General features: G+C 40.4%; 1 protein-coding gene across 3 annotated transcripts in view; it reads right to left on the bottom strand.

Annotated features, from left to right (window-relative positions):
• Positions 1 to 13,177, bottom strand: part of GRAMD4 (GRAM domain containing 4) — a 110,986-nt gene that overhangs the window by 29,104 nt on the left and 68,705 nt on the right. For all 3 annotated transcript variants that reach the window (XM_054019531.1, XM_054019540.1, XM_054019548.1), the window contains exon 4: positions 5,038 to 5,158. In XM_054019531.1, the coding sequence (XP_053875506.1) occupies positions 5,038 to 5,158 (121 nt within the window). The remainder of the gene's footprint in view (positions 1 to 5,037; positions 5,159 to 13,177) is intronic.

The raw sequence follows: 13,177 nt of genomic DNA, 5'->3' as shown, positions 1-13,177 counted from the left end.
TACACATGATGGTGTTTGCAGAATCAGGCACTTGGACTGTAAACTCTCTGTAGCACTTCTTTTTTAATCTATAAAGCAATAAATATTAATAATGCCACCAGCAACTTCTCCTACTGACCCTGAAATATCAGGTTTAGGTAGGCAAGATGTAATTATTCAAGCAAGTATTCTTCCAGGACACTGGGGTTCACACCTGCAGTCTTATAAAGACATACACAAAAGTGCCACAAGAACCAATGTCCACAAGCAGTCAGGCCCTTGCCTTTGAGTCTTATTTGAAATACGACACCATGAGCAGCACAGTGCCATTTTTCGTCACACATCTGTGGGAAGGAGAAAGGATTTTAACTTAGGATTTAAAATTAGTTCTGAATGTCAATATGAATAAGATTAATGCAACCTTGGGTGGTAATTTTTTGATATGACTAACCTACCATCTGCTTGCCACTCACCCCTGCCCACAGCCTGACCGCTCAGAATCAGATTATGAGATGACAGTCCGTGGCAGCTTTGGTTGCATCTGGGGGGTAGGGTGGGACAGAGATTGTAATTAATTGCTTCAGACAGATTCATAGGGAGAAGCCATGAACTCCTTTGTTTCAGGCTTGTGCACTTGTAAAATAGTGGACCAAGTACTAGAACTAGGACACATTGAGTAAACAGGCTGGATTGGAGAGATCCTCTTCTCTGTAGCTCCTGAGCTCCTCCTTCAGCCAGGGAGATCCTGGGGTGCACTAGTTTAATCATTGTTCCCACAACTCCCAGGCCATATGGAGCTGGGCAGCATGGCACAAGCATAGTACAAGCTTCCTAAATCCACTCCAAATCCAAATTTTAAAAAAATCACATCAGTTCTACCGCAACTAGGAACTCCCACCCAGAAAAATGGTGAGAGGGGAAGGGCTAACCCACTCTAAGGGGTACCAGCATTCAGATTACAGTAAGTCATATGCCTACTCAACCTCAAATTACTTGCACTTGAACACAAGGACTGACTAAGTTGATAAAAAGGCCACTGACCCAATAGAAATGCAGATTTTTTTTTTTAAATGGACTCATTTGTGCTTAAACATATTGCAATTAAGAAAGCATGAAATGTCATTTATAGCTGTTCACAAGCAGCAAATGACATGTAATATTACACAGTGGCAAAGTACAGGGTTACATGCTTCCATTCAGTTCTGAACCATGGAAACACCCTGCAACAATATCTAGATATTAGTAAGCATGAATTTTATAGCTGCATGCATGATGCATAAATTAAAAAGGAAACCTGACACCAGACATGCTGGTTATTTACTCCAACACTCTCAAAGCGCTACGCAAACCCAAGTGGGGTTTTTTTTGGAAGCCGCATGACAATATCATTAAAAAAAAAATTTTTTTTCCTCCAAAAATTGTAAAGCTTGGAGCCACTGTATACCCATTTCAACAGTACTGATGTACTTCAGAATTAAATTAAGTGTACTTTGCCACAAAGTGCATCAGGTTGTGGACAGAACACAGAGATGGTCTCCAAAATGCCAGTATTCTAACATCAGCATTTCACTGGTGACATAACTGGCCTCCTGATGACTGCTACAGAAGCTCAAAGAAGCAGAGATTCTAGCCCTGCATTTCTTACTGCAAACACATTCAGGGTTAGGCTATAAGCGTGGAGGATGTAGACAGACAATGACACTTTTTCTCAAACTGGGGCAGGAAAAGTGTCATTCAAATTGTGCCCATACAAAGTAAAGGTTTCTGAACTTACGTACGGCAATAGGTGAGTTAACACAACAGCTACATATATTCTGGATTTCACTCCTCTTGTTTGAATACACCCAACATTATTTTTGCACGTTAAATTTACTTCAGAGGCATTATTTAAGATTTACATAAAATACACCGACTTCCCTTTCTCCCTGCCCAATAAACACTCCCACACTTGTAAACATATAGCACACTTTATGTAGCTAACATCCTATGCTTGTAGGTTCTTTGCCAACAGAAACAAAGGGAAGGATTCTCACACAGGAGATCCTATTAACAAAACAATGCTGGTCCATGTGTTTTTACGTATGAAGAGATGTTCCTGGGATGTTAAAAGGTTTCACAACAGATACAAACATTCTCAAGAGTAGCTACTGTACATGCAATGTACCACTAACTTGGGCAGATTAAAAATAAATAAAACAAGAAGTGCAGCCAACTGGATGTTTTGGAGATGAGAGTTCTGCACTGTCATGCAAAAGAGCCAGATAAGAATCTGTGATGTGGGTCCTAGTCTCATTTGCTAACCTGGCAGATCATTTATGCATCATTCCACTGGCAAAGTACCGCAAGCTGCAGCTGCTGTACCAGACCGAGTACATCCCTACAGAAAAGCCTGTATCTGGGTGCCCCCATGTTCTCAAACAGTTCCTTCCCAAATACTGGATGTTGGTGTGGGCACCACAGCTGCAAAATCAAGAACAGTAGAGAAACAGAAGAAAGAAGCCAGGTTTTTGACAAGACGGTCCTCTTAAGCATCCCTTTTCTTGCCTTCACTGAATTCTAGTTGCAACATCTGTATTCGTCTCGGGGAACTTACAGGACCCTCCAAAATTGTAGTATCTGAGCACCTCCCAACTATTTAAAAATAGAAACAACAATCTCCTTCTTCCTACTCTATAGCTTGATTAGTTTTGGTTTTGTTTGGTTGTTCACATTTGTACGTGAGAGCTGCATTGTGTGTCTGTGTGTGAAAATCATTTAAGGTGTTTTAAAATACACGGTGTTACGTGTAACTGATCAAAAATGAATAAAAAAAAAAAAGACACTTAATTCACTCAAATGTAAGGCAGGTTAGAAAAAAAGGCACCTTAAAATAAAGACCCAGCTGACATGAGCATAAAACATGGAAACTTTCCCAGTGCTGTTGTCTTTTTGGTCTTGCACACATCTGCATGCCTCACAAACAGAACAGAGGGCAGAACTGGTGAAACAGAAACAAACCTGAGGGTTCTGACAATTTGGAGAATCTATGTGCAACTTTTGAATTCTGTTTGATATTATGGACTCTATGGGTATGTCTACACTACCCGCCGGATCAGCGGGCAGGAATCGATCCAGCGGGGATCAATTTATCACGTCTAGTCTAGACGCGATAAATCGACCCCCCAAGCCCTCTCCCTCACAAACAGAGTCAACGGGGGAGCGGCAGCAGTCAACTCACTGCAGTGAAGATACCACGGTAAGTCGATCTAAGTACGTCGACTTCAGCTAAGTTATGCAACTTCAGTTATGTGAATAACTTAGATCGATCCCTCCCCCTAGTGTAGACCAGGGCTATGTATCTATATCAAACTACAAACTCCATTTTGATTGTAAGGCTGGTCTGTGCTTTCTCTGCCTTTTTACCTCCATCTTGATCTGAAATTCCAACAGGTGGTAACACAAGGATTACAGTGGTCTTCTATTTAAATGGAGGCACCCTAGTTCAATGAGCTGGCTAGCATCAAGAAGAAACAGTCCACCCAAGATGGGCTGGAAACCAGACAACTGATCGCCTGACTGGGGGTTTGAGGCTGAACAGCATATCACCCGATAAAGGGGTCTGGAAGTCATGGAAGGAAGGAAGGCATCAGCCATTTTACAGAGGGAGAACGAGAAGGAAACTGGCTAGTGGAGTGAGAGCTGACTCCATGTTCCGAAAAGAAGGCATAAGCAAGACCTGGAACCCTGAAAAGACACTAATCCTGACCCCAAAGAACACATGGTGGTGAGGAAACTGAGGCAGGGAATAGTGTTCAAGCATTTGTTTTTATCTAGATCTATATATACACACTTCTTTTGGGGTCTAAAGTGAAGAGCGATTGTTTGCAGAAATCCTTTTGCACAGTCTGTGTCTAAACTTTAACTATCACATATTCCCAAAGGAGTAAACTACGTATCAGTGTCAACACGACAAAGCTCTGGGCAGGAGTGTACTTGAGCTACTGGAGTTTCGGGGGGGGGGCGGGGGGGGGGGGGGGGGAATCAGTACTGGCCTTGGGAGCTTAGGGTAAAAAAAGAGGTATCAGACAGTTTGGCATACAAAATGTGTGCCAGAGAGGCTGGACCAGAGACAGTGCTGGAGCATACCCAGACCAAGGGAAGCTTAAAAATTACATAAGCCCAGCATGTGGGTCCAACTAGAGCAGCCTGGTGAGCGTCCAGTAGCAGGAGCTCAACCAGGGCTGTGACAGGGATCATGTTAGATCATCAGCTGAACACAAGCTTCCAGTGAAACGCTGTGGACAAAAGAACTAATGCAATCCTAGCATACACTAGCATATTTTGAGTAAGAGTAGTGGAGCTTATATTACATCTGTATTTGGCACGAAGTCCATCTTCAGTATCCACAGTTCAAGAAGAATATTGAAAAATTGGAGAGGGTTCAGAGAAGAGCCATGAAAACGATTAAAAGATTGGAAAAAGTGTGTTATACTGAAAGACAAGCTAAACAGATTGAATTCCTGAAAAGACATTTAAGGAGCGACTTAATCAGTCTGCAAGTACCTACATAGGGAATAGAAATGTGATAGAGAGCTCTTTAATCTAACAGACAAAGGCATAACAAGATCCAGTGGCTAGAAGCTGAAGCTAGACAAATTCAGACCGGAAATAAGGCATTTAAAAAAAAGGAGGGGAGGGGGCGCGCTCACTGGGTGGAAGGGTTATTAACCAGTGAAACAGTTTACCAACTTATTCCAATGGTTGCAGTGGATTCTTCATTACTGGAAATTTTGAAATCAAGACCAGATGTTTTTCTATAAAAACATATGTTCTAGTTCAAAGGAATTAATTCAAGGAAATTCTACGGCCTGTGTTATGCATGAGGTCAGATTAGATAATCACAATGGTCCCTTCTGGACTTTTTAATCCATCAATTCTGACTTCCCGGCTTTCCCTAGTGAAATCCTGGGTGAATAAACAAGCATGAGTTTTTTAAAGTTTCTCTGTAACTCTTCACTCTGGGCCACCCAGATAGTTTAGCTGACACTTGAGTATACTCTATGCAGTGATTTCTCTTACCTTGTTTTAAGTATTTCATTGACCTTTTGTTCTAGTTCCAATCTCCTCTGCCGTTCTTTTTCTAGTTCTTGTTTTAAGGTTTCAGCGTTTGTTTCTTCTCTGAGCTTCCTGAGCTCTTCCTCTGTTAAGAAAGGAAGGAAGAAAAGTTTAATTACCTTGAAGTGTTAAGAAAATTTTTAAAAAGCAACCCATGAAAACAAATAAGTAACCAAATGGACTGCTTTACATGCAGGTCTATGCAAATATATTGTCCAGAAGAACAGAAAAACCATTTTATATGGTATTTTGTTATTACTGTTGAACATGCTCCTCTTCATAAAAAGGAAGTCTATTTTTCAGCGTGTGCACCATGGAAGGGTAACATTGGTTAATTATTTTAAAAGGACTGGGTTAATTACAATGCACTTGTAAAACAGTTAAAATAGTAAAGAAGAAACTTGAAATAAACTTGAGGAATAAGCTATCAGCACCCAATACAGTTTTCTAGATCGGATCCCAGGAACAGGGAAGTTTCTCAAGTGATTGAAGTGTTCTTCACATTAAGATACAGCACAGGAAATACAAGGCAATTTTTTATTTTCCCTTTACATTAGATATAAGTCCAAACCAAAACCCTAGATCTGAGCACTTTTTCGCAAGTTTTTAATATAAACTTTGCCACTCAGGCCCATTCCTACCCAAGATGTAGGTTACATTTTTATGGTCAATAGGGTATTATGATACACGTTTTTAAGAAAAGCCTGTTGTGTTAAATCAACCAGTACATCCAATGAAAAGCCTACTTAATGACTAATTAATCTTGCAGTTTCGGGGGTGAGAGAATTTACTGATAGTATCCTTTTCACAACTCCACATTAGTCTCCAATGAAGGAAAGGATTCAATGTCACTTCCAGCACATCACTCTGAACAGATGCACAAAGGCACGAAACAAAACAAGACAGGAAGTCTCATTAAATTTTTAAAAATGAAAGTTACTCTGCTCAGTATTTTTTTGCTTTTTTAAAAAAATTGCCTTGACAATAAGCAGCAGAACAGCTGTAATGTCTCAAACTCAAAGCAAATCAGACAAGGGAAAAACTAGCTAATCCTGCTATCCCCACAGAAACAGATCTATGCTATAAGTTATTTCATATAAACTAACAACACATGCTTATAATAATATGTTCTGTCCTCTGGCTAGCTGTTCTGTGCCTATTCATATCACTTCTTGTAAGTCTGTGCTAATCAGAGGGTTGTGCAATTTGCAAGAACATTTTAATATATTTTAAGTGACGTGGTGGCCAATAGAGAGATGTTCTGTCCACTCTCCATTTCCCTCAACTCTCTGAATACAGGCTAAATGTTTACAATACATTTGGGGTAAAATAAGTGACTCAAGTGTATGATAATAGGATACAGCTCCATTTATTGCTAGGTTACTGGTTCAATTTCCACCCATGTCTGTAGGGAATGAAAGTTATTAACATACCACTGATGTCTTGTAAGGACTCCCTGCAAAAAGAAGGTCAAGTATTGAATGAGCATGGAAACAAAGCCACCCTCAAACCCCTAAAGGAGTTTCCTCCATGATAGCGTTGCAGCATATAAGGGAAAGAAGAGGGAGGAGGCTCTGACAGCTATTGCATGTACTGTATCCGTTTTGTGGATAAACAAAACAGTTTCAGTGTAACAGTCAATGAGCCAGGGGTGACAATTCACAGTACTTAAAAGTTAGTGAAATATTGCAACGAAGTATCAGGTGAAGTCTGAGTGCTGGGTAAGAATATAATGGGCCAGAGGGAATGGAATATACAGATTCTTCATTGTAATGTTAATGTTAAAGAGGAAATGATTTTACAGTATATATGTACACAGCAGACCAACCAACTGGTGCATATAAACCTTAATCACCATGAAAGATTGTTGCTTAGACCCTATTCCCTTTCCACAGTTTGTTTTCATTGATTCAGTCACATAAAATTAATTTGAAAAAAAGTCAAGCATTTGAAAATTACACATGTTGCCTGAATCATCACACTATATGTAACTTATGAGTTCTTGTTGATATTATAAAGTTATTATGAAACTATTGTACTATGTACTCGGGGGGGGGGGGGATTCTGTGCCAAAAAATTACAAATCCTGAAAATTTTATTTGTCAAAACAATACACTATAATCACTCCAGTTTCAATTGTTTTGGCAAGTTATTTAAACTACTATACAGAAAAAAGTCACAAATAACTATTCAGCATTTTCTAAATACATGAAAGTTAAGTTACAAACACTTGGTAACTAATACCCTGCATTTAAATTACATTACAGAACACCAAACAGCAAAGAAAAAAAATAGAATGTCATTTTAAATTGCTCAGACTTTCACACATGAAAGTCATACAATTTCACTAATCATTATCCTGGACTTGGCTGTGTACTTTGGGAAGTGCTTGGTTCTGATTGTCCTGACATTTTATTGACTGTTGGGAAATGTTTTATTTGCCCTCAAAGTCTTTTTTTTTTTTTTAAATGGGTAAGTAAAATAAATCCTGACCTGTAATCTAACCCCACTGTGCCACTTTGGCACAGGAAAAAAAGTGAGAAAGCACCTAGATCTGCCTAGCTGATTCCCTGACTGTCATTTAGAAGGCTTTACCTTATAAATGACAATGTAGGGGCCTTAAAGATTTTACAGAATGGGAACAATTAACTAACAATAGGAACATTAACAATGCTACTACGCTGGCAGGCTGCTACACTTCTGCCTCAAGGAATGAGATCAATTAAGCATCAACAGCAACATTAACAAAACATGTTGTTGGCTCTTTTTTTGGTTTTTCTTACAAAAGCTATTTAATTTAAAAACAAACAATTTTCAGTAACATGATACTACTATTTGATGGAGTGTTTTTTTCGATTCCCAAGAAGTTACAGGCATATTACTAGGCCGGCAGGCTGCTACATTTCTGTCTCAGCGAATGAGATCAATTAACTAGCAGGCAGGCTGTCTCGGGGACAGAGTCTTGCTCTTGCATAATAAAAAGACCTAGCCCCCTCCACTCCTGGCGAGCCGCATTAGCCCTGCCCCATGATGATCATTAACATCTCCCCCGCAGGCACATCCAGCCCCCCCCCCCCACTACCTGCTGTGATTTGCCTCTCTGAGGCTGCTCCAGGCCCGCTGGAACAGACGCATTGCCTGGGCTGCTGGGGAAGAAGCACGTGTCCTCTCGCAGATTTCTTTTGCATTTTTCTACACAGGGGGGCACAGAAATATGCAGACTGGGGTGCAGAACTCTGTCAGGAATAATGGAGTTTGCCATCTGCTGTCAGGGCTGTAGCATGTCCCTCCCAGATCAGGTGCAATGGTGGATTGTTGGACCTATCATTTTTGGTCAGCTATTCAAGTAGAAGCACCTTGGGACAATGGGTTGACTGATGCCAAGGGAAATCAGTTCAGTGAAGTTTCTTTGCAGGGGGGCAGTAAAAGTGGAGAGTGAAAAACCCTCAGCAGCAAAATAAAGAAAGCGGGTATTGTTGCTGGGACATATAAACTGGAGAGAGCCAGATGCACAGGGAATTTGGAAAGGAGAGAAGGGAATGCTTTCATAGCAGAGGGTCCTACTTATCTGCAGGACCAGCCAGGGAAGAAGAGTGCTAGTTGACTTTGAGAGGAGGACTCCATATTGCTGAAGAGAAGGATCCTGGACCCCTCAGAGGTCTCTGCCCTCAATCCAAAGGACTCTTCAGAACAGTGACAAAACTGAGGCAGAGAAATGTGTATAGGTGTGTGTTAATTTGTCTAGATTTGTATTTCTTGTAATATCTAAGTAGAGTGTGTTTAGAATCCTACGCAAAAGATGTCTGGGTGTCTGTTGGCCTTCACTGTCACATGGCCCTGAAGAATTAACCTGTAAACCCCAAGCACCCTCTCAGCTGGAGTTCTGGGAGAGCATGTGCTTAGGCTATGGGCAGTCTGAGGAGTCAGCACTGTCCCAGGTGCTAAGCAGTTGGACTGCAGGGTCTCATCTCTCAGAAGATCGTGCCAGACTGATCAAGAGCATGCCTAGACAGGCCAACCAGGGGCAGTGCCTGGACTTTGTTCAGACTCAGCAGGTTTAAAGCACACAGCCCACTTTGCTGGGCCCCAAACACAACCTCCTGGTGAGTGTCCAGCCAGGAGGGGCTTTACCGCTGCTGTGTATGACAGGTAGCAAATTCCTGAATATAGGTTTCATGTGGAACCTTAATTCTGCTCCCTTGTGCATTCATCCTATACATTGAATGAGGCAAGGGTCCTACGGGAAAAAAATAGTATGTGATCATCATATTTAAGACTGTACAATAAAGCATATGCACAAGATGGCAAAATTAAGATTGCAAGGACAACCATAAATCTGACATTTCCTAACTTTCAAGCTCATAATTTTGGAACTCAAATAATGTTCTTTTAATGTAGACTTAGTATGTGATTTCTTAAGTTTGGGGAAGGTTTTTTTAAATAAAGGAAAACAATGGTAAAAACAGCCCCCATATGAGAGTAGTTTGAACTCTGGACATTCAGGACTGGAACATATAACTAACTACATTAGGTAGCATCAGCAGAAGACAGTTATCCAGAAGGGAAGCAAAAGGGACCATGCATTGGTCCAGGATAAGTTGGTGTTGAAGACGCCTCCTTCCCCCAATTTCCCACCAATACAGCTGCTTTGAGAGCGGTAGCAGACACTCCTAATGCAATGTCTGCTACTGCTACTTTTGACAGCAGCGTAGGTCTGGCTCTTTAGAACGGTCATGTGCAGTTAGTTTGGCATGCTTACAAATCTTGCTAAGTAACTGAAGAATAAGTGACAGTTTTCAATAGTTTATAATTCAGCCAAATCTGAACAGAATTTCATGGGACAAAGACAGACATGTCTAATTCCAGGACTTTGTCCCTGCAGAATTTCAAAGGTCTGCTGCAGACAATGGAGTTGTTAGAGCTACTCAAAAAAAGTCCACAAGAATCTTTTACAGGGGAAAATTCTTCAGGGTACATCAGCAACTTGTCTGTAAAGTATTACAAATGGGTGAATCTTACTGCACCCTCAACAGATGACAAAAATATGAATTAGTACCTGAAACTAAGCACCCCCCCGCTTCCTGTGATTTGATCTTAAGTTAAAGACCCCCACTTCTCCTTCACAGATTACAGACACATGCCGTAAACCTCAGTCTAAGTTGGCTTTTACTACAGTTTCCCTCCAGGACCTTCTGTGTTATAGCTCCTTACTTCCCTCTGGCCCAAAGATACACTCCCACACACTTTATATACTGGACTGACCTACCAGCATAATTCTTCAGTAATTACAATGTACAGTTTTAGCACCAAAGGTGATTTTAGAAAAGCACCTTGCAATTTTTTCAGTAACAGGGTCATGTCTCATTCTATTACAGAGCCTTGGGTACTGTACAAATAAAAATTATTTTTTAAAAGGTCATTAAAACAATGAAGGGAAGTCATTTGAACAAGTTTATATGATAAGATTTAAGTATGATTACCTTTAGGCTAGATAAGCATGTAGTACAATAGACCCTAATAGCAGAAATCAGCAGCAGTAGGATGAGATTCCAAAACAACTTTTGGATGCAAGGTGAGATTCCAAAATAAATGTGGGGTCTTCAGTTTTTCCAAAGCATCCCCCCTCTCCACCACTGCCTTCCTCATAAATACAATAGCCAGATTGTATGCCTTCGTCTAGAACTTCATATGACAGCAGGAAATTTGTCTGCATAAGGAATTTTTGTCTGCATGGTAACATCTTGATGCCAGAAGAAAATTTCTAGATGTTGTAATATCACCAAAGGCATTTAGGTCAGTCAGACATCTATAGCTCTGTGCAGATAATGCACATTTCAGTGTTTTCCTTATCAAATATCCTTTGATGGCACCAGTTAGCTGTAAGACCACTTTTTCATTAGATTGCCAAAAATTAAGTGCAGCACTTCAAAAGTATTCAATGTCTGTATGTAAAATAGTAACATACTACATTAGAGATTGGGAAGACTCATTATGGCAGTAAACTAGATTTCTAATCTCATCACAAACGTGCGCACAGGAAGGAGGATAGTCTTCCCTTAATACCCATCATAAACTGCTGTAGTATCTATTGTGCCTTTTACCAGATAATCTATGTAGCAGCATTGCTTGCTAAATAGAGATATGTGACACATTCACAGACCAGGTGCCAGCTCATTCCAAGGTCACTGGGCCTCACTGAACACTGACAAATGCATAGCTGGAAACCAGTCAGGTTTGCTTGTGTCCTAGTGTTGTTAAAACAGATAGAGTTGTAAGACTGTGTTTAGTGTTTAGACATTATGAAATGCTTGTCAGATGCTGCATGTAGTAATCTTATATTATCTGTATCCCACATTATTGGGTAATATTTAAGTGTTTGCTCTGTAACTAAAAAATGTTTGATAAGACTATAAACTGTGAAGTCAGGAGAGAAGCATTACCAGTTTACCACAACATGTGTCATCTCCTCCACAACAAAAGAAGGCCTATAGACCCAGGCCAAACCATTGTGGAACATCAGTGGATAAAACACTTTGTTGATTGCTTCCCTCACACCCATGAAGAGGGTATGTGCATAAGCCCTCATCTCATCACAGTTTAAACACTGGGAGAAGGGAATAAAAATCCCTGCTAAGGAGAAATTGTTATCACTACATTGCTTGGAATTCAAAGAGGGCCATATTTCTAAGCATAAGCAAGGGATCCCCAAGCTGCTTCACTTGGGTTAGCCACAAAGAACAGATAGAGAGCTTGTATGCAGTGGTAGCCTCGTCAGTCCAAGGATAAAAGAGACAAGGTGGGTGAAATAATATATTTTACTAGACCAACCTTTGTTGGTGAGAGATGTATGCTTTCAAGATTACACAGAGCTCTTCATCAGGTCTAGGAAATGTACTCAGATTGTTACAGTTAGATAAAAGGTGGGCTTGTATATTATAGCAGCTACTATTACCTTTTGAAACCTAAGACTAACTCATTTGCGTGTGTGTAGGGTTACCTGCATTAACTTTGTAAATAACTAATTTCTTTCTTAGTTAATAAATCTTTAGGGGTTTTTTGTTTGTTTTTTTAAATAGAATTGGCTATGAAGTGAAGACTTTAAAGAGAGACCTGCAGTGCAATTAACCTGGGGGTAAGTGACCAGTCCTTTGGGCCTCAGAGTAATCTGAATATTATTGAGTATCAGGGGGTAGCCGTGTTAGTCTGTATCTACAAAAACAACAAGGAGTCTGGTGGCACCTTAAAGACTAACAGATTTATTTGGGCATAAGCTTTCGTGAGTAAAAAGTTTTTACTCACGAAAGCTTATGCCCAAATAAATCTGTTAGTCTTTAAGGTGCCACCAGACTCCTTGTTGTTTCTGAATATTATTGTGATTTTTGGTGTAAGGGACCTCTATCACAAAGGCAGACTGCCGAGGTGGCAGAATACCCAAGGGAACGTGTGATTACACGTTAAGGCTGTTGTAGTGCCTGTGGAGTTCACACTTGTTACTTAGCTGGTGAAATCTAAATTATAGAACAAAACCAATTTGGGGTTTGTGCCATGCTTCTTGACACAGTCTGCCCTAAGTTGGCACCCACATTCATGAGCCACTCCAGGCAGCCTGACAGTACCTCTGTATGTGACAGTACCTCAAATTTCAGTGCAGTGCTGGAGTACAGCCCATAAGACAAGATTTATGTTTACCAAAGCAGTACAGTATCAGGCACTGTATTATACGGACTTTGAGGACAATGAGTTGAATAAACGTGGCAATGGAAAGTTTAAATATATCCTCTAGTTATAGACAGTTAAACACTGGTGTTTCCCAGTGTAAGCTTAAGGCAGAAATAGTTCCTCTGTGTCTGTGTTAATTATGGCAAATCCGCTATGACTCCCTGAATACTATTTCAGTTCAAGCATGTTGTGTAATTGGTACATACTAAATCCCAGTCACACACTGGGAAACTGGATCTGTCAGCAACACCGGCAGTGCCAGACACTGTAAAATTATTTTAACAAGTACTTACTACCGTTGCCAGGTTTGTTTTTTCCCCAATGCTAACATTTAAAATTTTTCAAGAGGTCAGACATATGGTACTGCTTGCAGAATGTCAGCATC

The sequence above is a fragment of the Malaclemys terrapin genome, chromosome 1, assembly GCF_027887155.1.
Source record: "Malaclemys terrapin pileata isolate rMalTer1 chromosome 1, rMalTer1.hap1, whole genome shotgun sequence".
In the NCBI taxonomy this organism is placed as follows: domain Eukaryota; kingdom Metazoa; phylum Chordata; order Testudines; family Emydidae; genus Malaclemys; species Malaclemys terrapin.
This window is presented reverse-complemented; position numbering and strand designations above follow the sequence as displayed.